Genomic DNA, 27,323 nt, shown 5'->3' on the forward strand with positions numbered 1-27,323 from the left:
GTTTGATCGCTACTTGTGAAAAATAAGAGAGAAGGAAAATAACAAAATTCCGCTTAGTAGTACCTAGCAATGATCTGTGAGTGTTTTTCCGAATATTAAGTGAGTATGTTTTGTATTGCTTACTATTATGTTTTAGCATTGTAGGATCACTTTTAAAGAGTTTGTTTATTTCCATTTAATGATTTAAGTGTCGTTATCTTCGAACTTTAATTATATCATAATTGACATAAAATGGAGCATGAGTAAAATACCTTAAGAATGACCATAAAAATAAAACTAAAAACTAATTTCAATTTTATAGTGATTTAACTCCTCTATTAAAAAAATTAACTCCTCCAATTAAAAAAGTTATAAGAATTTAATTTCTATAAACTGAAATTACAAATAGTTTTACACTTGTATCTAATTACGTATCACCATTTTTAAATTTAAATTTAATTACAGTATAATAAATCGATGAGTTATAATTAAATGTCAATCGTATAGTAATTACTAATTAAACTCACTTTATAAGACAAGACTAGAATCTGAAACAAGAATATTTGTTATATTTGTAATAAATTATATATAGATAAGCTATGTTTGACATGCTTAGGTGATAAGCTAGATGAAAGCTTATAAGCTATAAGCTATCTAACAACTAAAAGCTGATAGCTGAAAAACTTCCTCAATAAAAAAAATGATTGGTAAAAGTAACTGTTGAGCAAGTGAAAATTGTAAAATGATATAAAATGACACATTTATAAGTCTTTTTACATTTAACATTATATTTTTTAACATAACTTTTTTTATTTACGACACCTTTATTTACACATCAATACATATATGATATTAAAATAGTTACCACTTTAAATATTTTAGTTTAGTTCAAATTATTTATCATCTAAAAAATATAATATTAGTTTTTAAATTTATTTTCGTTTTTTTATTTTTATTAATTTAAATAGAATAAAATAAATAACTTTATATTTTAATTTAATATAAGCTTTAAGCTAGTCAAATAAACTATGAGCTAGCTGAAATGACATGTCAAACATAGCGTTTGGTATGCATAGCTGAAAAGCTACCTGAAAGCTTATAAGCTAGCTGAAAACTGTTAAGCTAACTTAAAACTGAAAGCTGATAGCTGAAAAACTACCTCAATGAAAAAAGTGTTTGTTAAAATTAGCTGTTGAACAAGCTGAAATTGTAAAATGACATAAAAAGGCACACTTGTATAAGTCCTTTTACATTTAACATTACTTTATTTACACATTAATACATATATGATATTAAAATAATTACCACTTTAAATATTTTAGTTTAGTTCAAATTATTTATCATCTAAAAATATAATATTAATTTTAATTAATTTTTGTTTTTTTTTAATTTAAATAGAATAAAATAAATAACTTTATATTTTAATTTAATAAAGTAAACTTATATTTGTGTAAATTAACAAAATATTTTTAAAATTTTAAATTACCAAATGAATTGTAATTATTTCAAAATAAAAATAATTAGAGTTTGGTGTTTTAATAAATATAAAAAGGGCAATGATAGAATTCTATTAAAATGGTAAGGATAAAAAGAGAATAAATCCAATAAGCTTTAAGCTATAGACTATGTTTGACATGTCGTTTCAGCTAGCTTATAGCTTATTTGACCAGTTCAAAACTTATTTGGCTAGCTTAAAAGCTCTTTAAAAGTGTTTGGTAAATTAAATGAGTTTTTTCAGTATTTTAAAGCTTTTTTAATAAGCTACCTCAGGTAGCTTATAACTTAAAGCTTATTGAATTTATTCTCTTCTTTATCTTTATCATTTTAATAAAATCATGTCATTGCCCTTTTTATATTTATAAAAACACTAAACTCTAATTATTTTTATTTTGAAATAATTACTATTCAATTGTTAACATAAAATTCTAAAAAATATTTTGTTAATTTAGACGAATATAAGCTTATTTTATTAAATTAAAATATAAATTTATTTGTTTTATCCTATTTAAATGAATAAAATAAAAAAATTAATATAAATTTTTTTAGATGATAAATAATTTGAACTAAATTAAATATTTAAGGTGGTAATTATTTTAATAGCATATATGTATTGATGTGTAAATAAAGTAATGTTAAATGTAGTTTTTAAAAAAAGTAATGTTAAATGTAAAAAGACTTATACAAGTGTGCACTTTTATGTCATTTTATAATTTCAGCTTGCTCAACAACTAGTTTTATGAAACACTTTTTTTCATTGAGATTGTTTTTCAGCTATCAGCTTTCAGTTTTAAGCTAGAGATGTCAAACATAGGATAAATTGATGAGTTATAATTAAATGAGTATTGTATAGTAATTAAACTCATTTTATGAGATAAAACTAGAATCTGAAACAAGAATATCCGTTATATATGTAATAAATTATATAAAATATATTAAAATAAATAGATTAATATAATTTGGGGTCCCTATAACTTGTCTTAAAAGTTAAGACTTTTTAAAATAAATTTTGCTTAATAAAGAACGCAAACAAATCAAAGAACCGACAAACAAAACTTCTTATCAAAAACACGACACAACACTCTGGAGTTTGAAGCCTCCCTTCACATTTTTTGAGCCTGACCTGACGAATCCAACACGCATAGATAATCCAACAGTTTCCTTACATCATCAAGATTCCCAACACGCGATTTCAACCATACCCAGAAACTGTTTCAATCAAATCTCTTGAAATTCACTCCCACACCGCAATTTCAGCTCCATTTCCAAACTGGGTTTTGTGTTGATTGAGCCATGAATTTCAGAAGCTCAGAAGATTTCTGGGTGTATTACATGAATCATCACTCGAAGCCATCAACAAGGCGATGGCACTTTGTAGGGACACTCTTCAGCATTCTCTTCTTGCTCTGTTCGGTTTTCTTCAGCTGGTGGTTCTTGTTCTTTGTTCCTTTCTTTGGTTATGGATGTGCTGTGTATAGTCACTTGTTTGTTGAGAGGAATTTCCCTGCGACTTTTGGATACCCCTTTTGGTCTGTTTTGTGTGATTTGAAGATGTTTGGGTTTATGCTTACTGGGAAAATGGATAGAGAGATCAAAAGGCTTGGGAAGAGACCTGTGCTGCAAGTGTTTTGATTTTTATGTAAGCTTTCTCCCTTTGGTTTTCAGTTTAATTTTCAGAAAAAACAATTTGCAACTGAAAATTTAATGTATATTTTGTAAATATGATTTGTGTAGCTTTGACAATTTATTTGGGCATGGATGATTTTACTGAAATATTATTGCTGAAAGAACCCAATATGTGTGTATCACTGCATCTTGATGGGGTGAGTGATTTGATAAGACATCATAGCTGAATTAGCACATGCATGCAGGTAAAGAAAATCAGGTGAATGTGGTTTGGCTTGTGCCCTGTACATAGATGTTGAAAATGTGTTAATGATGCCAACTACCTTTGAAAAGAAAAGTCCCAAATAGGCAATGTAAAAAATGAGTTATAATTCAAAAAACATAGATGATCATCTTCATTATTAACAATTGCATGTTTCATATAGAAATTCATCAAATAAACTATGGCGCAGCCGTGTTACATTCTCGGATTAAAGAATCTGACATCTTAATCAAATTGGAGTGTATAGCTGATAGATCACAAGCTTCAAAATATTGCTCAAATATGATATGGGAGGATAGTATTACATAACAGTTTTGGACTAAATTGATGTCCAAAACCTTTAGAGGACCAGCTTGATGTCCACTGAATCTTTGGAGGATTAATTTGAGAGTTTAGTGTAATGCTTATCTTTGCTTCAACTTCACATTCCATAATGTCTTTCTTGATTTGGTAGCACTCTGGTGCATTTCCTTGATTGTAATGTATGCTTTTCTTATATCAAAGAAATGTGAAGTTGTCTTTCTGGTATAGTTTCATCATTCCAAAATGTCTTTGAAAGATTTGAAAAAAACAATTCAATATGAATCATTGAGTCGGTGGAAGGCAAAATATTTATTTTATGATACTTTATTTAGAAACTTCTAAATTTGGTTGAATTGAACAATCAATAAAGTAGATTAGTTCCCTTCAAATGTTTATGGGTTGAGATTGTTTCATGGCCTCATTTTGATGTTACTTTCTTTTAAGATATATTTGGGACAGAGGTTTTGAAAAGCAAGGAAAAAGTGAGTAAAGTTTTCATTTCAAACAAATATTCTCTAATTTAAGATTTCTTAAGATTGAATAGATTATTATAAAACCTTCCACTCATCCCTTATTCATTTGTATAAACACTATACAACACTCTTAATTTGAAAATAGAAACTTCACTCTATTCATTTTTTAATTCATTTTACTCTTTAGTTTTCCTGACTGACAGGTAGAGGAATGAGAGATCTATTTTGTACACATGACCTTCATTTTTTTATCATATTGTATATTATTATTTCTTCATGAGGATCTTATTCAGCATTTCTGTCTTTCTTATCCCTTAAATTTTGATTTTCTATTAAAAAAATCATCTATGATATAGAATAGTTGGATATTCTGCTGAAAGAGGAATGTGTTATTCTTCATTGACAGTGTTCATTAAATGAGTCTTTGGAATTTTGAGTGCTATCTACTGTTCAGTATGACCATTTTTTGAGGTGAATGTTCCAAATTTTTTACCACAACTTCAATGTTGCTTAGTGTATGGCAGCAAATATTTCTCTTTACTTTTACTTTGTTGGGATACACTTTTTTATCCCAATTCTAAGTTTGTGTATGTAAAGTCTCTAGTTGAATATACAAGGTTTCTACCTGGACTTCTGAGTATGCTTAGAAGTCCATAAGACTATGGTCTATTTTGAGGCTTATAGGAAGTTGCAGAAGAGTTGCTGACTCTACTTTGTTCCTGTACCAGCAATATGTGTGCAGTTTCTTCAATTATGATTTTGAAATTTGAAGCGCCTCCAAAAAACCCCATTATATGAAACATGATAGCAGGGTTTTAAATTGCAGCCGTAATTGCGACTGCAACATTAAGGGTTCTGAAGGCCCTGCATCAGCATCGTGACTGTAATTGCAGTCCCATCCATCTTTGCATAAGTGAGAGGTGAAGAAGTGGGTGAAAAATGAAGCAAGAAGGATCAAAAGATCATTAGAAATAGATGTTGGCAGTAAGTAATGACGGAGATCTAGCTATTGCTTCCATTAGCCATGAATGAAAGGAATGTGAAGCTTTACTAGAGCCTTGCTTGCAAAGGTGCGCGGAGGTGGTGAGCTCAGGCAGAGCTCTAATATTATCTTATAGATTGAGATGGATCAAAGGGAGGAAGAATTCTCTGCTAAAAGAGAAAGAGCAGAAGACCAATGTGGTTCGTTATGGTTCAAAGATTGTGTGAATTGATACATCACTCATCTAGTTGTACAACAATTGGTGTGTGCTAACTAAAATAGTTACCTAACATCACATTGTTAACTGCTTAACCGAAAACAAGTAGTTTAAATCTTGTGATATTACAAGTTCAATTTGGTGACGTTTCATCACATCATATAGCAAATGTACTAATATTTGAAATACTATTTCCTAAATTATGACTAATTTTCGTTAATAACAAAACTTTTTCCACTGATAGTGCATTAATTTAAATTTATAACACAATACCAAGTAATAAACATCATCTTTTACTATTCTAGATGATCATTTCCACACTAATTCCACATCAGAACTGTGCCTGAAACATGGCACAGCCGTGCAGGACACAAAAGAAAAAACCTGGGTAAAAACGCAGAAAACTGTATATTATTTATAAATATCTATTCGGTTATGAAGACGCCAAAGAAATAGTTTACATTACACTACAAGATTAAGGGCAAAACCAAATATCCAGATCTCATCCACTGCAATGCAATCATCCCATATCTCCGAACCAAGCTGAACAAATGCCTCTAATAAAATCTGCTTTAACTACGTGATCAAAGCCCCCCCCACACACACACACACCCACCAAGGCTACCAAATAGCGGATTCCACTCAATTTGTCAAAAAAATTAATTTTCCAACAGCGGTGCCTAGAGCATGAAACAGAATAATCATCACTAATCAGTGTTCCTTGAAAATGATGGCAATGGCATTGACTCTTGTGGGCGAAGGATGACAAGCATGCCAAACATCCCAAGCATTGGAAGAACAAGAAGCCACTTCAAGAGTTTGTAGTAGTGCATATGAAATGTGAGGGAAAAGTCATCATAGAAATACAATCCATTCTTGTCAACCATCTCAACCAAAACCGTTCCACTGGTCCTTACTCCCACAGTTGGCAGCTTGATTCGATGTTTACCAGGTTGATAATAGGTCTGATTCTGCTTTATTGTTCTCTCTCCTTGGTAGTTACCAGGTACTAGCAAGGTTATCTGATGAATTTACAACAGCATGAAAGGATAAAAACATAAACCGAGTGCTTGACAGAGAATTAGTGATCTAAAGTAATTTGGTTTAGAACTTACAGTGACATGGTATGGCCCTTGATGCCCAGATGGGTATCGGTAATTGTCTACAATCTCTATTTCTACCCAAAAGCTCTTGCCTTCCTCATCACGGAATGCCCTAGAGGGATGAGTAATATAGATACCTTCACGATTGTACCGATTTGCAACATTATTTCTTCCTTGCGTTGGCATTTTCCATGTCTGCAACATGGTAGAAAGCAATTAAGCAACAAAAATGAGTTTCAATGATCAAATTTTAAAAACTATCCTACCTTGAGGGGATGGTGAGGAGAGGGAGTTGAGAAGCAGAAGACATTGCCATTCATAGTTGAGACAATTAGATCAAGATCATCCCCACCATCTACATTGTCTGCCATGACCATGCTATATCTGTAACAAAGATGACTCATTCATATTTAATTCTGGAAAATAGGACAGAAAGAAAATCCAGGACACGAAGGTTAAAGAATCTCTTACGAAGTTTCACCAATGTCAACAACATCAGCACAGCCAGTTGGTCCATCAATGAGGTACAAATAACCATCAAATGATGTGGTAACAATAGTCAATCCCTTCTTTTTCTCCTTGGGCTTACTTAAATCAACTAGAAGAACTTGATTCATCACTCTTCCATGAGTTATGTATGGATACCGCCCAATAGATGACCCATCCCTACCATCAAGAACATGAATCTTCCCAGATAGTGTTGGCACAACAAGCTCAGTATGGCCATCCCCGTCAACATCACCAACAGTTGGACCCTGTGGAAGATGAAAACAAGTGACATTGTCAATCAAATTTTAGACAGGGAATCAGCTAAATGACTTCTTATACTGTATTTGGAGATGTGGTACAACTTATAGCTACATTTAATTCAGAAATGTTACAGCTCATCAAATCAATTACATAATCAAACTATAAGGACCACTCCAGAGAGCAGCAGTAGTATTTTAGCACTCCTTTATTCTGGTTCTACTTCTAAGTATGGACTCAAGGAGCATTTGAAGTCTGAATGGGGAGAATCTGGACACTATTATGGTCCCACAATGACTAAAGATATGACTAAATATGTCCTTTTATAATGGGTAGAGTGGTAGAGCAATCATCACCCTGAGCTAGCTTTTGGAGTAGAGTTAGGCCTAGACCCTAATTACATTCTAAGATGGTTTCTGAGCTTATTCTAGATCTGTTTATTGAGTAACCGGCCACCTGCTGATGTCCAAGCCTGCAATCTTTACGCTCAAGATATCCAGCCTTGGACATGAGGGAGGTGCTCAGGCCCCACATTGACTAGAAATATGATTGAATAAGTCCTTATAAAGGGTAGACCAATCATCACCTGACGTAGCTTTTGCGGTAGAGTTAACCTGACTCAAATTCTAAGAAATACATAGTTTTGAAAGGAATACAAAATACAGAGTTAACCTAACATCAATTGGAGCAAATTTGTTTAAAAAAGAGACATCAATGACTATTTGAGAGATTTTTAAATAATTAAGCCGCTCAAAACATATTTTGGAAAGAGTATTGTCATTGAAGTTAATTTTCACTTTGAAATACCATCAAATAGCCAAACCATTAACCTAAAAGAAAGCAACCATGCTGCGCACATTGACATACTAAGATTGAGATAGCATACCTGTGGAATAAGACTCTTCAGATGTTTCTCCCATATCAAATCTCCTTTGGGTGTCCATACAGCAACGTTTCCATGTGTATCAGCAGAAACTAGCTCAATTTTCCCATCGTCATTAACATCCGCTGCAATAACAGCTCCTTGAATCTCAGCCATTTCAAGAGGAAACTTTTCTCTAACCTTACCTGTTTGAGATAACAACTATTAAAACTTAACCGACCAAGGTATAAATATGTGTAACGAAATACGCTTTGATTCAAAAGATTGAGTCTTGACTAATAAATAAGGAAATTGCTAAAAGAATAACTTGCAAGGTGAAACCCATGAAATTCAAAATAAATCATATTAACAGTCCTTAATCTTAGGATTTCAGAGGGAAAACATGTCCAACTTTGCAGTGCTAGAAATTGCTCTGTTGTCTGACCAAGCAACCCACTGCTCGCTGGTGTCAATTTCCAGCCAACCCTGCTGTTTTCTGGCTTCTGACACTGCTTGGGGTCTCTGTTCTTCCTTTGGTCTTGGTTCACAAGTTAGACCTTCGAATCTGTTTATGCTTCACAGTGCACAAGTGTTTCATTTTTCCTTTTCTTCATTTGTTTTTTTTGTTCTTTTCATTCACATTTCAAAAATCTTTTTTTCTCCCCTGTTATGTTTTTCATCTTCCTTCACACTTCACATTTCAAATTCTTCTAATTTTGACCTAATCTATTGTATTTTCTACTAATTTCCATCTTGTTTTTATGTCATCCGGGTTGAAATTGCAGGGTTTTACATGAAAGAGGAAGCGGAAGAATAAAAACTTTTCAAATTATTATAGTTGAGTTCCAAACTTAAAAAAACTTGGCAGCAAAATACTCTCAGGATAGGTCATAGAGGATGATATTGTTCTGATACCATATTAAAGTTCTACAGTTTTAGATAAGGAAGCGAAAAGAAATATAAGACTCCATATTCCATATCATTATTATAGTTTGATGCAAAAGACAAAATACTAACCCTTAGAAATACTACTCCCAATCCTAATTAAAAAAAGGAAACAAGTCAAGAAATATGGAAACCAATCCAAAGAGGTAATCCAAAATATTCTAAATCACTTTTAAGGAACAACCTATTTATTATGTGATGTGTTCCATATGTTCAAACCATTCATATTTTCTCATTGCTCCTAGATTGATGGTGACTGTATTAGACTATGACTTTGATTACTTAGTATGATTGTTAGGATAGGAAATCCCAACAAGTGACAAACAGAAGGAATAACACAGTAAATCAACAAGATTGTTTATTAATGGTTGTAAAAAGAAAATACAGAGAAGGAATGGAATCCAATTCTGACCAGAGCACTGCTCCTAGAGGAAGCTCACAGCTACCTCATCTTGACACTTAACTAACAAAATGCATGGATAACCTCTCAACCTCTCTCTATTTTCCTTATAAGGTGGATTATACAATCTTCCTTACTCTCTCTCTATTCTGTTAGCTTAATTTCCCTGATGTTCCCTTCTTGCCCCTCCTCGAATAAACCCTCCAGACTCTTGGCCCACTTGGTCCTTGGTGGATCAATACTTCATTAGGCCCATCAGGCAAACCAGCTCTATCAATACCCACTTCTAATTCTTGAACCTTGTCCTCAAGGTGAAACTCAGGGTACTGGCTTCTGATCGTAGTCGTATCTTCCCATGTAGCTTCTTCACATGTGCCTTGCTTCCACTGAATTAGCACTTGAGGAATGTTTACCCCTTGTCGAATGGTGGAGCGAACAGCTATAATCTTCTCTGGTTGAGCTAAAGGGTCATCTTCCCCTGCCAAATTCTCAGGCAGCTCGGTGTCCTCTGCATACTCCCCTACCGCTTTCTTCAACAGCGAAACATGAAACACAGGGTGCACTTTTGACCCTGGGGGCAGTTTCAGACGGTAGGCTACTGCTCCAATTCGTTTTTCAATCGGATACAGCCCATAGTAGCGTGCAGCTAGCTTAGGTTGCGCACGGGTTACCACTGAATTCTGGCGATGAGCTCTCAATTTGACAAACACCCATTCTCCAACCGTGAATGACTTGTCCACACGCTTGGCGTTAGCTTGTCCCCTCATGCGCTCCTGAGCTCGCACTAGATGGACCTTTAACTGTCGTAAAGTCTCATCTCTGTCAGATAATTCTTGCTGTACTGCAGCAACGCGTGTCTCCCCAAGTCCCCACCGTACCAGAACCGGTGGTTTACGGCCATAGACAATTTCATAAGGTGTTTTCTGGGTTGCTGAATGAAATGTGGTGTTAAACCAGTATTCAGCCCAATGGATCCATGTTGCCCAATTCTTTGGTTGCTCCGCTGAAAAACAACGAAGATATGTTTCCAGGCAGCGATTTACAACCTCCGTTTGCCCATCCGATTCCGGGTGATACGCGGAACTCATCTTCAACGTCGTTCCCTGCAATCTGAAAATTTCTCTCCAAAAGTTACTCATAAACAGAGGATCACGATCACTCACAATGGAAGAGGGTACGCCGTGTAAACGAATGATCTCTTTCGCGAATAACTCAGCAATATTCCGAGCTGAGTAAGGATGCTTCAAAGGAATGAAATGCGAGTATTTGGAGAGGCGATCGACCACCACTAACACAGCTTCATAGCCCTTCGATCTTGGGAGCCCTGTGATGAAATCTAGGGATAGATCCTCCCATATCTGCTCTGGAATTGGCAGAGGTTGTAAGAGCCCGGCTGGGGTCGTTGCCATGTACTTATGTCGCTGACAAGTATCGCACGCACGCACAAACTCCTGGACATCGTTCGTCATTCCTCGCCAGTAGATGTTTGCAGCCAAGCGGCGATAGGTACGCAGAAACCCTGAATGGCCACCATGTGGGGTGGTATGGAATTCCTGCAACATCCGAGGGATGAAAGAAGAGTTTTTGGCCAGAACCAAACGATTCTGATACAACAGGATCCCCTTGTGCAAACTGTAACCAGGATGGTCCCCTGTTTGGTGCTGCAAATCCTTGATGATTTGAGTCAAATTAGCGTCAGCCTGAACCTCTTTCATGATGAGTGCGTGTTCTTCCCACTGGGGATAAGTGGTGATGACACGCAATTCTCCTCCATCTTCCACGCGCGACAACGCGTCTGCCCCCTTATTCTGGTTCCCTGGTTTGTACACGATATCGAAGTTGTAACCCAGTAACTTAGCTGCCCAGTTCTGTTGGCCACATGTAACCACTGTTTGATGAAGCAATTCTTTCAAGCTCTTCTGATCGGTGGAAACGACAAACTTCCTACCAAGCAAATATGGCCTCCAATGTTGGATTGCCAAGACGACAGCCATCAGCTCCTTTTCGTAGGCTGATTTTGTTAAATTGCGAGGGCCCAAAGCCTTACTGAAATAGGCAATGGGATGCTTGTCCTGCAATAGGATAGCTCCAATCCCAATACCAGAGGCATCACATTCCAACTGAAACTCCTTGCTGAAATCCGGTAACGCTAGAACAGGGGCTTGGGTGAGTTTTTCTTTGAGGATCTCAAAAGCTTTTTGAGCGGGAAGACCCCAAGAGAACGCATCTTTCTTCGTAAGTTCAGTGAGAGGTCGTGCTACCTTGCCGTAATCCTTTATGAATTTGCAGTAATATCCCGTGAGGCCTAAAAATCCGCGAACTCCTTTAACATTCTTTGGGATGGGCCAATTCTGTACACTGATCACCTTGCTCGGATCAACTGCGACCCCTGTTTCTGAGATGAGATGGCCGAGATATTCCACCCTATTTTGAGCGAACTGACATTTCTTCCTGTTGGCCGTGAGGCTTTGTTGTGCTAGCAATTGCAGCACCTGCTTCAAGTGTGCCAAATGGGTTTCCCAATCCTTGCTATAGACGAGGATGTCGTCAAAGAAAACCAAGACTCCTTGTCGTAACATCGGGCGAAACACATCGTTCATAAGACTTTGGAAGGTTGAGGGAGCATTCATCAACCCAAAGGGCATCACTAGGTACTCGTAATGCCCCTCATGGGTTCTGAAGGCTGTCTTATGAACATCCTCAGCTTTCATTCGCACCTGATGATAACCAGACTTTAGATCAAGTTTGGAGAAGTATTTCGAACCATGTAATTCATCCAATAATTCTTCAATGACGGGGATAGGGAACTTATCTGGGATTGTGACTTTGTTCAATGCGCGATAATCCACACACATTCTCCAAGTCTGGTCTTTCTTTTTCACCAGAATCACCGGACTTGAAAAAGCACTTGTGCTGGCGCGGATGATTCCAGCTTCCAACATATCGCGCACTTGCTTTTCAATTTCTGTTTTCTGCACATGGGGATAGCGATAAGGGCGCACATTAACGGCCCCTGTCCCTGCATTAAGTTAATTTGATGCTCCCTTCCCCTGCTTGGTGGTAATCCTTTTTTTTCTTGAAAAACCTGATCCCAGTCTTGTAAAAGTTGTTGTAGGTTGCGTTGCTGTTCCCTTGTGAGACTCTCAGCGTTACCGTCATGTGAGGTAGGCTCTCCTAGATCACGAAGCCCCAATTGTCCTTGTCCCCTTGAAGGTAAGAGGATGCTCTGTAAGGCTCCTATGGAGTCCTGCTCTACTCTGATGCCGTGCAATTTCACCCACTTGTGCTCCCACCAGAAGCTTATGTTCTGGGTTTGCCAATTAGCAATGGTGTCCCCCAGAGTTCGTAGCCATTCAATTCCAAGGACAATGTCGGGACCGCCCAAGTCAAATAAGTGAGGATTGCAGCGAAATTGATATTCCCCGATTGCCACCTCAATTCCTTTGCAGCGCCCTTGAATTTGAGTGCGATACCCATCTCCCATCTGTACTGTCATCCTGGGAGTTTGCACGATTTCCCAGCCCATGCGGCGAGCTAGCTGAGCATCCACGAAGTTGTGGGTTGCGCCGCTGTCTATCAATATCATCACCGGAACTCCAGATACCGTCCCGCAGAGTTTCATGGTTTGGGGGTGCTCGTTTCTGCCCTCACTGACCAGATTCTTCAAGCACATTAAGCTCAGTTCTCCGTCTTGATCGTCCTCATGTTCTCCTACTTCCAGAGCTAAGATGTTCCCCTCATCCAACTCGCCATCGTCGTCTTCCAGGATTAAGACTCGCAAATTCTTGTCTGGACACTGGTGCATCGGATGAAAAGGACCTCCACACTTGAAACACGATCCTTTTTGCTTGCGTTCCATTAGTTGTGGGTAGGTTAAGTGGTGAAAGCCCCTATCTCGAGGCCCATTTCGCTTATTGTCACTTACGTTTTTGTGTTCATTCCTTGGGCCGTGACCGCCGTAACGTTCCAATAGCGCATCGCGTAACCTCTCCCAAGTCAGATTCTCCTCCGCTTCTACTAACGAGTTGTAGAAGTGAATCGTCGTTCCCTCCATGCTCAGTTGAGCGAGACTCACCTTGATCTCTGGGGAAGTCTCTTGAACCCGGAAATAAACTTCTGCACGAGAAATCCAGCCCGCTGGATCTTTGCCGTCGAAGATGGGTAGCTCCACCTTCTTGATGGACTGACGAAACTCATTCAGCGCGTCGCCTTGCAGGGTTGACAATCGCGATGGTTCTCCTTGATCTACATTCCTTTCCGGCGTCATGTTCATGTTCCCGATCTGAATACCAGGAGACCGATTCCCACTCTCTTCTTCCGCGGGGACCTTTTTTCCCATGGATTTCTCCATCATCAGAACCAACGATGAAGGTAGATCCTTCACCGCCAGTGTCACCGCCGCTAACGATGTTCGCATCTCGGCAAGCTCCGTCTCCAGAGCGTTGATTTTCGCCTCCATCTGAGTTACTACTTGTTTCGTCTTCTGGGGTGGCATTCACCGGTTTCCAACGAAGAACAATCCGGCAGGTCGGACCAATTTGTTAGGATAGGAAATCCCAACAAGTGACAAACAGAAGGAATAACACAGTAAATCAACAAGATTGTTTATTAATGGTTGTAAAAAGAAAATACAGAGAAGGAATGGAATCCAATTCTGACCAGAGCACTGCTCCTAGAGGAAGCTCACAGCTACCTCATCTTGACACTTAACTAACAAAATGCATGGATAAACTCTCAACCTCTCTCTATTTTCCTTATAAGGTGGATTATACAATCTTCCTTACTCTCTCTCTATTCTGTTAGCTTAATTTCCCTGATGTTCCCTTCTTGCCCCTCCTCGAATAAACCCTCCAGACTCTTGGCCCACTTGGTCCTTGGTGGATCAATACTTCATTAGGCCCATCAGGCAAACCAGCTCTATCAATGATGACTTCAATTTTTTGGCAAATTATAAGTATTTATAAGTGTAGAAATAAATTAATATGTCTGTATCATAAAATCATAATTGGTATAACAGCCATCCCTGCTAAAGCGTTTTTTGGGTTGATTGTGCCACTATACGGGATTGATAACTAAGACATAAAAAATCAACACTGAACCACAATCCCAAAGAAAATCATTGAAGAAAACATAGAAGCACAAGCAAACATTTTTAAATCAAGTTAAATGAGTATTAGGGAAGCAGTCTCTGCAAATTACCATGATGATCCAACACATAGAACAGACCATAAGAAGTTCCAACAAGAATGTCCAGATTCCCATCACCATCCAAATCTACAACAGATGGAGAAGAGTATATGTAGGCTCGGAAGTTTGAAGTATCTGTGCTCAGATCAAGTTCTGCAGTCCACTTCACTTGTTTTGTATCCAGATCGAAAACAACAATACCACCAGCAACATATTTCCCAATGTCAATATCACCCAGTTCTTTCCTATGCTCCTGGTTGTCATAATACCTGTCAGCTTAAAATGTGGCTAATTACTGACAGACCAGTAAATTGACAAATTCTCATTTGTAGATGTAGATCATACCAATATTGGAATATAAAGTATCTCATTTTGCATGCTACTACAGCTACAGTTAAAAAGATTAATGCTTCAAAACTTGTTTAACGAAAACAGAACAAGCACTTCTTGTCTGGCAGAGTAACAAATGCAGCACAAAGATTGACCGGGTGATTTTAGCTTAAATTAAATACTAAAAAGTTTGATACCTATCAATAATTAATGTAGGTCTCATACTGTTAGGACCCCATTGCAAGGTATGGGACTTGAGTCCCACATTGGAAGTATGGGATTCTAATGTGGGGTTTATAAGGCCTTGGGCTCTCCAACTACAACAGCTAGATTTTGTGGTGTGGTTCTCCCAAGGTTCTTATCCGTCAAAGCCACCAGACTTCGTCGTCAGGGGCGGTGGTAGCAGAATCTTCACATCGCTGGATGTGTTGAGTTGGGAGGCGTTGAGAAACCACGTTTGTAAAGCATGGGGGGCAAAGGACACAACTGAACTAACATGTATGGGTCAACTGTTTGACCAAAGGAGCCCAGCCCAAAACACTTCTCACCTGACAAAGGGAAAGTTTTGGGCCTTACTTCAGCTCTGATTGTGAGTTGCAACACAGGTATGCATATAAAATTTTTGGTAGATGGGAACAAGGCCATGGTAGTACAAACAAATTGAATATTGAAGCTTTTACTACTAGTTTAGGCCATCTTGGTACTGGACAGGAGCAAGACAGTATTTTGGGGTAATTAATTGATCCGGGGGGACACATTATGAGGATGGGGGGAGGAAGTCGCAGAACAGTGGTGGCTAAGGACAAGTATTTAGGTGATTTGTTCTATATTGTCATTCTGTGGAGTATAGAATATGGTGGTAAATTTGAGTTCTTGGTCCAAAGAGTTGATAATGAGGTTTATAAGCCTTGTGGTTATTTCCCTGCTGAGTTCAAGTATCGACTTTTCAGCAATTTAGGGAACCATGATGATGAGTCAATTTTCACAGCCACCATAGCAAGAAAATGGGGAGATTATGCTATTTGTATCCAAGACATGGCTAAAGTAATGTCAGTGACGAAAATGAAGGATAGGAACAAGCAATCTTCCAATATCATATTGCTCCTTTGCAACCTTGATCACACTACAGTACCTTTGATAATTTGGCATTCAATAGAGGCTTAAATACTCTTGAGGTCCCTGAAATTGTATGCCGTATGAAAATAAGTCCCTGAAAAAAGTTTTTCCGATTCGGGGTCCCTGGAAATTTTTTTTAATCTAAATAAGTCCCTACCCGTGTTCTGAGCTTATGTGGCTCTTATTTTGCACAGTCATCAATTCCAAATGTATTTTCTATTTTTTTATATTCCAATTGTTAAAATGAATTATAATTAAGAAATAACTTTATTTTTTAATTACCAGAGATCAGATTAGGTGAAGAGGGAGGGAGAAGAGGATTGTCTAGAAGGAGAATAAGAAACTCAGATCAACTTTGTTCCCAGTTCCCACCCATTCTCGTTCCCCTAATTTCCAACACTCAATCTCCAACCGTGGCCATTGTCCTCGTTTCCTACCCAGAATCTGAGCGTTGAAGGTGAAGTAGGTGAGATGAAAGGTGGTGGCTGGGTAGTTGGAGGAAGATGGGTTTGGGTGAGAAAACAGAAACCAACCAAGAACCATTGCTCCCATGGCCGCTCCGATCTCCCCCTCGAACCTTCAGCCAGCATAACACGATGACCAAGAAGAGAGGAAAGGAGGGGGTGGGTTGAGGATGATGATGGTTGGGTGTCTTCAAACCAGAGGAGAGGAAGAATCAGATCTGAGGAAGAAGAGAAAAAGTAGTTGTCCCATGGGGGCGGTGATTGTGCGGATGGGGCCGGAAACTGGAAAAGGTAGTGGTGGCGGCGCGGCCATGAATGAAGGGTGGCGGCTAGGTGAGAGAGGTGGTGGGTGCCTAGGGTTTTCAAGAGATGATGAAGAGAGTTCAGAGATCCAATTAACTTAATTTTAAACTTATTAAGAAAATTAACCTAATTAGATTAACAATAAATTAGGGTTAGGGATAATTTTAACAGTTGGAATATAAAAAAATTAGAAAATACACTTGGAATTGATGACTGTGCAAAATAAGAGCCACATAAGCTCAGAACACGAGTAGGGACTTATTTAGATTAAAAAACAAATTCCAGGGACTCCGAATCGGAAAAACTTTTTTCAGGGACTTATTTTCATATGCGAGACAACTTCAGGGACCTCCAAAGTATTTAAGCCTTCAATAGATCCTTATATTCCGGTTTTCACTACTGTTGAGGGTGATGCTATGCTAAAGGTGGGTCATGCCCAGGTTAGAAGGTGGGCACAAGAGGTAGAAATTAGAGCTGTGTATGAAATGGGCTTGGATTCAGCTGAGTTAGCTGCTGGTTTTTACAGCTTGGGTTCTCAAAGTGCTGAGTTATATACTTTGGGGTGGCTTGGACTCCTTCAGAACTTGTTGGCTGGTTATGGGAAGTTGCCCACCAATTCATTTGTATATGGGTTTGCTTTGAAGGATTCTGCTATCTTGCTGGCTCAACCTGTTTGCATCAATGGGATCTTCTGCAAATTGTTTTGGACTCTTTGCTTTAGGTTGTGGGATCCAGGTGGAAGCTATGATTGTCTCCATTTGATCTGTGGTGTTTCTGTTCATTTAGATTGCTTGTAATTTGTCCTTCACCTTGAGGACAAGGTGAATTTTCAGGGGGGTATTGATAGGTACTCACATATAAATAGGTATTTTTGGTTAGTTAGTTGGGAGGGTTAGTTAGTTAGAAGGTTAATGAGGCTTGTGGCCTATAAATAAGAGAGAGAGAGTTAGTGAGTATCTTGTTATTCAGTTTAGGAATTGGGTTAGAGAGAGAAGTGGTTCTCTCTTAGGCTTGGAAGGGTGTTTGGTATCCCTTTCTCTTGTATCTCTCCCTAGTTTCCAATTGGGAATTAGGGTTTTCTATCAATAAAAATCAGGTTCTATCACATTGGAAGTATGGGATTCTAATGTGGGGTTTATAAGGCCTTGCTCCAACTACAACAGCTAGCTTTTGTGGTGTGGTTCTCCCAAGGTTCTTATCACATACTCTCATCAGTTTTCCAGTAGTTTATGTTGTAAATACATATACTAAAATAAGATAAACAGAGGATGGTGTAGCCCTATGCTTAGAGAAAAAAAATACAAGTTCCTATCGAAGTTTTGCTACATGTATCTGTAATCAAGGGAATTTCTCTATCCTTAGTGATAAAAATGCAAGTTCCTATCAACTGGTATCACAGCTCCCATCTTGGAGCTGTGGGTGCCTGGTGTTGGTAATTCAAAGCAAAAACTGAGTAGAGGGAGACAGATGGATATGATGGTACTAAGCATACTGACAGCAATGGTGAGGATTGTAAAGTTGGTCAACCAAAATAATAAAAAGCAACCAAGTCCCTATTCATTTGTGCAAACATAGTGAAGAGGAAGTGGGCCTCTGATGGTGCAGAAAAGGCTTTTTTTGGAAAAGAAAACATCTCATGAGCAGAAAATACAACAAAAGCCATGGGCACCGCAGCAAGATCAGCAAGAAAGAAGGAGCTGTGATGATGGAGAAACCTTGACAGTAAAGTGTTAGGGGTTACGGTTACGAATTAGGGTTAGACGTCGAGTCTATGGACCAAGTCCATATGTACCTAAGGTCGTACTTTGTACTGCATGTTGTACTTGACTCTTAACCTAATATTATATATATGAGAGAGGCTGCAAAGGAGCTGTTTCGGAGCCAGATGACGCACATTTTAGGGACAAAGCAAGGTGTGTTTTCTGTCTGAGGAAGGCTCAATTGTTTTCACAACCGTTGGAAGTGATTTGGTGATGTTTTGAAGTGTGATGGTGTGCTTCGGTAGTGCTCTGAAGGTGGGAATGTGAGTTTCTTGTAATCGGCGTTCATATCATTCACTGGAACTGATAGTCTTGCTTAATATTTGGTTCGTGATTACTCTCTGAGTTATGGCTAGAGACAACTCTTAAACTTAGGGTGAAGGGGAGACCCTAGTCACTTAGTTTATGACTAGTTTGACTACTCAGTACAAACTCACCGACATCAAGCTTGATGGGGATGGTGAGAACTATGTCGAGTGGAAATATTTAGTAGAAGTCAGCCTTGGAGGAATGGGAAAGGACATAAAGAAATATGTGCAGTCAACAAAATGGACGAAAGTTACAAACAGATTCCATTAGTAACTGTTAACAGAAACCTAACAGTGACAATAACTCAATTCTAACTAATTCTAACAGATACTAAAATACGATGCTAATGCAACAAGGACATATATAAGTAATCCCCTGCTCTTATATTCGACATTTTTATCAATACAATTTCCCTTCTATGTTTTGCTCCCATCAGATAATGGTTCACCTTCCTGAATGATTAAATAATTGTAAACAGATGCATGTATTGAAATGACGATAAAGAAGGTGTAAAGCAAGCAACCTATTCATTCAAATGAGTAACTTTACATAATCGTCATAATAGAGAGAACAAAAATATAATTGAAATTTAAAAATTCAGGGTAAGGATGGACTCACTCATGGTCAAAGAAATAAGAAACAGCAACAATCATTTCTGATACACCATCATTGTCAATATCTGCAATGACCTGGCAAAAGCAAGAAAAAGAAAGAAATGAAAGACCGCCACTTTGTTATACTTTTTGCAAGGACTAGCCAAATGCAGAACTAATAAAAAAATTATTAATGAAAAAGGTAAAGCAGGAACTCACAGGAGTGCACAAGATGTGTGAGTCAACATTGACATAATCCTCTAATTTTTCATGATTAACTTCAGTCCACTCTTCATCACCCCACATTGTTTCGTTTACATAATCGTCGTAATCATAGCTATACTCATCAGCCAGCTCATCGCTCTCGCGGAATAACTCAAAAGATGAATCAGCATCTGCTTCCAGGCTTTCATCATTTTCCACAGTTGCAGCATGAACACCCTCCTTACCTTTGGATTCAGAACCACTTTTTTCTGCTCCTTTAGAGTTATCTTCCAGCAGACGTCTCCCAGTGGCGGTTTTATTATCTGCATTAACAGTTTCCGTAGACCCAGAATTTACAGAGGAATTATCAGCAATTATCGGCATCTTAATACTCTCCTCTACTTGACTTCCATTTATTTTCTTTTCAGGCTCTGGATTAGACACATTTTGTGTGCCAGGATGACTTTCTGTTGATGTGGCAGTTGATGAGTTGACTTCGTGTCTGCTTCCATTTATATCTACAAGGAGGATCATTAGCCAAAGATAAAATTATATAAATCTACATTTCACAATCACATGAAGCCCATAATTATACAGTGGTTGAATCCTCAGCTCAAAGCTGTTTTAAAATGTAAGTAAAATATGAGGATATATATCTATACCCAACAACGATCTGAGCAGCCATTCATTTCTACAAGGAGAATATATAGCCAAATATAAAATTACATGAATCTACATTTCACAATCACATGAAGCCCATAATTATATACAATGGATGAATCCTCCGCTCAAAAATGTTTTACTAGGTGATGAAAAATGAGGATGTTTACTCTATATCTATACCCAACAATGATATGATCAGTAAGCAAAGCATAAACTTACGAGACACAGAATTCGCGATAGTAGCTTCTTGGACAAGTTGATCGTCATGAACATCTGGATGGGAACGGTCCACTGGGTCAGGGTTCAAACCCACATACCAATTTTTGGGCACTCTTCTGCGTGGGACCTCAAGCTTATCTGACATCATATAGCCGGAAGCCCTACAAATTATAACATATTATAACCTTTATAAAAGAACCTCAAGCTATATTTATAAACAGAAGCAAAATTTGGAAATTAAGAAGGAAAAAAGTCACCTGAAAAAAAGCACTTCACCATTGTAGGTTGCTAAAGCTATTTCTCTCACCCCATCTTTGTCTATGTCATATAGAAGAGGACTAGAATGCACAGTTGATTGGTGAAAAGCAGGCCAGCCTAAGCAAACATGCAGAAGGTTATTTTGGATCAAACTCAAATCAAACACCAGGTGGTCTATCGCAATTAGGAAAAGTCTTTTATTATCAGCATTTCCAATCATCACACAATTCTGGAAATCCCATTTGCATGGGTACTCTTCAGTGTTCACTCCCCACCACCCCTTTCATAGCAATATAATTTTGGCTTAAATGCATTTGGTGCCCCTGATGTATTTCAAAAGTGCAAATGATAACCCTACTCTTTTTTTGTAAACGTTTGTACCCCCTTTGTTTTGAGAAAGTACACCGAATGCCCCTCCGTCAGGTTGACGTTAAAATCCTAACGGAGGAGCTGACGTGGATATTATTTTTACTTTTTCCTTTATTTTCTCTAATGCCACGTGGATTTTATCAACTAAAAACAAAAAAAAAGGAAAAATGACAAAGGCTTCAAGAAATTGGTCTTCTTTCTCAGAACAAAGCTCGCCGGAGAAACGCCAGTGGCGGTGGTGGCGGTCGCCGGAGTGACGGTGGCCGATCGTCAAATTGATTGAGGGGTTTTGAAGCGGATGATGAGGGGAGTTTAGCCATGGTGTCGGTTTCTCCAAAAGGTGAGCGGTTCGCCGGAGATCGGAGGTTGAAGGTGGCGGCTAGGGTTTGGTTTCTCCTCTATTTCTCTGTTGTTTCTCATCATGTTGGTGATGATGGTGCTCGCGGTGGTGCTGGACGTTGGTGGTGTGCTCGTATCTGAACCAGAGGTAAGGAAAAGAGGAAGATGATGGCTTGATGGTGCTGGTTCGTGAGGGAGAAGGTGGTGGTGCTCTGGCTCGCGTGAGGAGGGAGCGGTGGTGGCGGCTGGCACGCGGTGGTTGCTGGCGTGAGAGGAAGGAGGGAAACATGGTGAGGGTGATGATTCTTGCTGCTGTATCAGAAGAAGAGGAAAATGATGGCTTGATGGTGCTGGTTCGTGAGGGAGAAGGTGGTGGTGCTCTGGCTCGCGTGAGGAGGGCGCGGTGGTGGCGGCTGGCACGCGGTGGTTGCTGGCGTGAGAGGAAGGAGGGAAACATGGTGAGGGTGATGATTCATGGTGCTGTATCAGAAGAAGAGGAAAATGGGTTTGGAGAAGAAGAGAGAAAGAGAGATGTCGAGTGAGTGAGAAGAGAGAGAGTGTGAATGAGGGTAATATCCACGTCAGCTCCTCCGTTAGGATTTTAACGTCAACCTGACGGAGGGGCATTCGGTGTACTTTCTCAAAACAAGGGGGGTACAAACGTTTACAAAAAAAGAGTAGGGTTATCATTTGCACTTTTGAAATACATCAGGGGCACCAAATGCATTTAAGCCTATAATTTTTTCCCATCATTCCTTAAGCTGCTATAGAGTATGGTAGGCCTTATTAGCAAGTTACTAGTGTTAGGGATATGCTAGCACAAATCAATATTTTTTCCAGTACATTTAAGGACCTCGATTAGCAGGTATGAGCCCATAGTAGCAGTGTGGATGTGAGAAATAAATTCTATGGACCCAAGGCTGTTAAAAAAGAGACTTTATAATGGGGCAGCAGCAGTAGCACACCAAGGATTTAAAGGAAATGTGTGAGCTGAGGAGGGAATTCTGATTTTGTTATTGAGAGTTATAGTTGAGGCATAGGGATTGACATTAGTTTTCCTCCAAGCAAGGGACAATAGTCTTGGGCAGGCCAAACATTCTAGTTCTTTTCACCCTGATATAAATTTCAGCAATAATGATTCTACTGAATGTTTCTTGTATTCACTCTGTATAATTTGGTCTGACTTGCTAGATGCCACCAGCAAGGATAGACTCTCAAAAGGAAGAGCTGGAAAAGGAAAGGAAGAGATACACAGGAATCTCAGTGGAACGAAGGAGATCCAGAGGTAGTTGAATTGTTTGGATGGGATGAAATTGATAATTGCTAACAATGTTAATAGGCAACAAGAGAGAGAACCATTCTTCAAAGGAGGATTCATTAGTCAACAGAAGGACTGCAGAGGGCAATGGTAACTTAATTGATGTGTGAGCTGAGACATTGACAGAAGCTCGATTGGATGGCAATGCAGTTGAATGACCAACTTTTGATGGTATGGACCCAGTGCGATGGTTAGTGCAAGCTGAAATTTATGTTCAAAATCCAAGGTGCCGATCCAGAGGTGAAAATCCAGATTGTTATTATCAGGATGGATCGTAGCACTGTCCACTAGTTTCATTGCCTGAGAAATAGAATCTTGGTCTAAAACAGGAAATGCTTGCATCAGAGAACAGAGATGATTAAGAGGTGCAGGCACGCAAGGAAGCTTGCAACCCATATGAACAGCTTGCATTGCAGTGATTAAACAGTCAAGAATAGTACTAGAGTACATCAATCAAAGATGGTGGCGGATCAAATCTCATCATTGTCTGGAGAACAAGCGTTGGGATATTTTCAGACAGAAAATGTGGGGAGATATTGTGAATTCATGATTCTCAAGAATTTTCAAGGTAACATTGATAGTCATGAATATTTAAGCGGCAATTATTGGATATTATGGGATATATGAACTGTTCCGATCTCACATCGACTAGGGATAAGGCCGACATATAAAAGTTTTGGCAAACCTCACCTTACAAGCTAGCTTTTTGGGTTGCATTAGGCCGAACCCAAATTCTAAGATGAACATTTGAATGGTGGAGGGTACTCAGAAACATCCTTGCCTTCCAAAGGAAGGGACATACGTCCATGGGATCACATACAAGTAACTCAACAGTAGCACATAATGGTAATGAAAAAGGATGAATTTTAGACCCAGAAAGCTAGGCCAATCTAGAAGGGTGGTGACCAACAGGGGTGTGCAACATTTTCCTTACCAAGAGTTTCTCAGGTGTAAGGCAATGCTCAACTTGTCCTTTTACACAGTGGAGAGAATCATTGACCTAACAGTGGACCAAGACCAACCCTGCCTATATGGCTATCATACATTTTTGCCAAACTTTGTTAAATGTTTTATGACGTAAATCAACAATGCAACATCGCCATCGGTAGGTACCGCATGTAACTTGCTCTGAAGTTCAAGTATAGTTTAAACTGATATATCAGCTCCCGTAAGTGCTGTAAATAGGCATTTGCCAATTTTTGTGATAACAATAATAATTCATGACACATTTGGGATAAGCAATGGCTCTTGAATCAGTTGGTTCTCTCTGGTCACAGAAAACCTGTTAGTATTCATCTTAACTAACTTCTCATTCCTTAAGGCTTGCTAAACTTACTTCCCTAGGAATCTCAAGCCTACGTCCATGTCATCAAATATAACCCAACGTTAATTTAGCAACAACAAAACTAGTACAGAATAAAACATCATCAGAGGAAGGAATACATAACCTATCCTTGATAAATATTACAAGCTCAAGCATACCACTGATACAAACCCTACCACTGCTACAAAACAGCAACATTCCACTATCTTTTACCTGGCATTTTGTCGCCATCGGTTCCTTCTAGAACTTCAAGGTAGTGAACAAACGAGGGAACCACAATGTCAAGCTTCCCATCACTGCCAAACAAAAACAAAAAACAACCATTTGACACCACAACTCGTAACACACAACATCAAGCCAAAACCACAGCTTCCAGCACACACATTCACGCAAGTCAACCCGTCTTTCCCAACCCACATCAAAATCAGATCACCCACGCAATAAAACCACCACGAAAATAACACAAATTGAGTTGCAAAAACAAATCAATTGAGAAGAACCAGAGTTCGCAAAAAACTAACTTGTTAATATCAGCAATCAAGGGGTTTGCATAGATGCTGGAACTAACTTCAGTCTGCCATCTCAGCTCCAAATTCTTCGGGCACTTCGAATTCACCAGAGCATCCTCATCACTAACCACAAATACACACAACCCATCAAACAAAAACATAAAAAATTGAAACCTAATTTATGAAATCAAAGAAACTATGATCAAAGAGCATGGCAATACATTTCCGGGTATCCAAGGGTGTCGTCGGAGGCTTCGCGCTCCCGGAACGCATTCTTCTTCGAATCCTCAGCGAGAACAACGAAGGAGGAGCAGGTGTAGAGAACAAGGGAGAGCAGAAGAAGAACCTTGGTTGACAACGATGGTTTCATATGATCTCTCGTGGAATTGACCTCACCAGATTGCTCTACTCGACGATTGGTTCGTTGGGTTGAATTGGGTGATTTAGAATTGATGGATCAGCATTTCATAGCGAGAATTGAGTGAAATGAAACCCTAGCTAGCTCGTAGTAGCAGGGTTTCTTCGTTCTATGCTGCGATCTCTGTGGTGAAGGAACAGAGAGTGAGAGAGTTGAAGGGGAAATGGTGCTACAGTGTGTGAAGAAAATCGCCGGTTCGTGAAAACGGTGAGTGTTGGTGGTAGTAACGCACTTGATTTGGGGTTTAGAGTTTTAACGCACTTTGTTTCTGGGAAATTGGATTCAATTCCTTCATATTTATCATTATTTATCATTATTGCTCTTGACATCTCTTTTATTATAGGAGATAATATTTTTTTACATCGGAAAGATAAATTGCATAATCGAATGATTGATTTAACTTATACGTCTCTCAACTCTTACAAAATGCAATTACCTCCTATTCTTAACCCACATAGCAAATCCTGATTTTTGTCCCGTGAAAAAGTATTTCATAATTTTTAATCTTTACAAATATAAATTGTTATTTGTTTTAATCTTTTTTGTTTTTTTTATAGGTAAAGATTTATTAATGGGATAGGAGGGGTACCCTCCCTAACTCATAACACATTACATATGATCAAATTAAGATAAAGAGCTTAAGATAATTTCTCATTTCCTCGGATCATATAATTTCCAACAACCCACTACATATCAATAAGACACATCATAGGTTAATCTTTGTTGTTAAGTTTTGCTTATGAGACTTATGGAATGATGACTCACATATTCTAGTTGGTTTTTTTTTTTATCAAAATTAACATTGTGAGACTCATTTATTTACACAACCCAATGTAATTTAGACTTTGAACATGAAAAACACATGTGAGACAATAGGCAAAATTTTACATCAATGTTTGAGTGGTGTAAATGGATGGGTCTCACAATGTCAAATCAGATAAAACAACACGAAGTATGAATTGTGAGTTTTGTAAGCAAAACTTAATGGCAATGGCTAAAACAGGTGACAATGTGTAATTTTAGGATTAAAACTGAAAAATGAATTTTCAAGGACTAGAACCAACATTTTTTATGTTTTCAAGGAGAAAATACATATTTAAGCCTTTAGAATAATTAAGAGGGTGTGGTTTTGGCACTCTAAAATACATGCTTGCCTCTTCTTCTTCCCTCAAACTCACCCATTGCACAACACCCCCGACCCACTTCATCTTCTTCCCTCAACCTCACTCATCACCTTCATCTTCTTCTTCCTTCTCACCCCCAAGCCCCAACCTATTCGAACCAGTTCTGTGATAGTGTTATTCACTTTTGCTCGTATTATAAAATACAATATTGGGTTTTACCCATAAGTAAAGAAAAAACCCTTCTTAAAAATACATTCCTAGATTTTAAAAATTCTGGTATCTTAAAAATACATTACCGATTTTTAAACGAGGGAGCCTTGAAAATTTGTTATTTGCAATATGGTTATGCATGGATGCTGATTTATGCTCAAACGTGATTGGATGCACGTTGGATCAGGCCTGATCCACGTTTAAAGACCTCAAACGTGATTTTTCCATCTCCATTGATGTTTGGATGTTAAATGTTGATCCAATTCTGGCCCCAGAATTGGATCTATCCTAACACAACAATTTGTTGCTTTAGCATCAATGTTGATCCAATTGTCCCCTTTCCCTTTTACAGATCCAATTCAAGTCTATCAGATCCAATTCCTGATAAATGTATCCAAACATAAATCACGTCACTCAAACTCACGTTTACCAGATCCAATTCATATCAGATCCAATTCTGGCCAGATCCAATTCTACTAACGCCGAGCCAAACACACACTAAGACATCAACTCAATGTAGCAATGTGGACATTAACTATTATGTTTCTCAAGTATATCATACTTCTTTTCATTGAAAAAGCAAAAGAATAACATTGATGAGTACAAGTAAAAAATGTTCTATACCTCACACTTCTACTATTCGGTTCATTTGCTTCCTGACAAGCCTCACACATTTCAAAGCACACAAAATAAAAGTAAGAATTGGAATAAATATTCTTTCACACCTCAAAAATGAGGTCGAAAGAGGTGGAGGATGAGAGAGATAGGAATAAAATAAAAAGTAAAAAAGAAAAAATATAAGATTTGATAAATAATAAGATGAGAGAAATAAAAATAAAAATAAGTGAAAATAAAATGGAGAAAAAATGAGGTGTTAGTATATCATTATTAAAAGAATTCCTTTCATTGG

General features: G+C 38.2%; 2 protein-coding genes across 2 annotated transcripts; one reads left to right on the forward strand and one right to left on the reverse strand.

Annotated features, from left to right (window-relative positions):
- The first annotated feature begins 2,514 nt into the window (after positions 1 to 2,514).
- Positions 2,515 to 3,271, forward strand: LOC130749371 (uncharacterized). Its single transcript, XM_057602716.1, has one exon. The coding sequence runs from the start codon at positions 2,770 to 2,772 to the stop codon at positions 3,106 to 3,108; it is 339 nt and encodes a 112-aa protein (XP_057458699.1). The 5' UTR covers positions 2,515 to 2,769; the 3' UTR covers positions 3,109 to 3,271.
- Positions 3,272 to 5,728: 2,457 nt separating this feature from the next.
- On the reverse strand, positions 5,729 to 25,354 carry LOC130749370 (protein DEFECTIVE IN EXINE FORMATION 1). The gene is made up of 13 exons (XM_057602715.1): positions 24,883 to 25,354; positions 24,674 to 24,784; positions 24,366 to 24,448; positions 20,802 to 20,919; positions 20,545 to 20,705; positions 19,678 to 20,180; positions 19,484 to 19,554; positions 14,596 to 14,852; positions 8,076 to 8,257; positions 6,914 to 7,197; positions 6,709 to 6,826; positions 6,455 to 6,637; positions 5,729 to 6,361 (listed from the first exon to the last, which is right to left on the reverse strand). The coding sequence occupies exons 1-13, from the start codon at positions 25,029 to 25,031 to the stop codon at positions 6,047 to 6,049; spliced, it is 2,535 nt and encodes an 844-aa protein (XP_057458698.1). The 5' UTR covers positions 25,032 to 25,354; the 3' UTR covers positions 5,729 to 6,046.
- Positions 25,355 to 27,323: the final 1,969 nt, after the last annotated feature.

Source organism: Lotus japonicus, chromosome 3 (genome assembly GCF_012489685.1).
Source record: "Lotus japonicus ecotype B-129 chromosome 3, LjGifu_v1.2".
NCBI lineage: Eukaryota > Viridiplantae > Streptophyta > Magnoliopsida > Fabales > Fabaceae > Lotus > Lotus japonicus.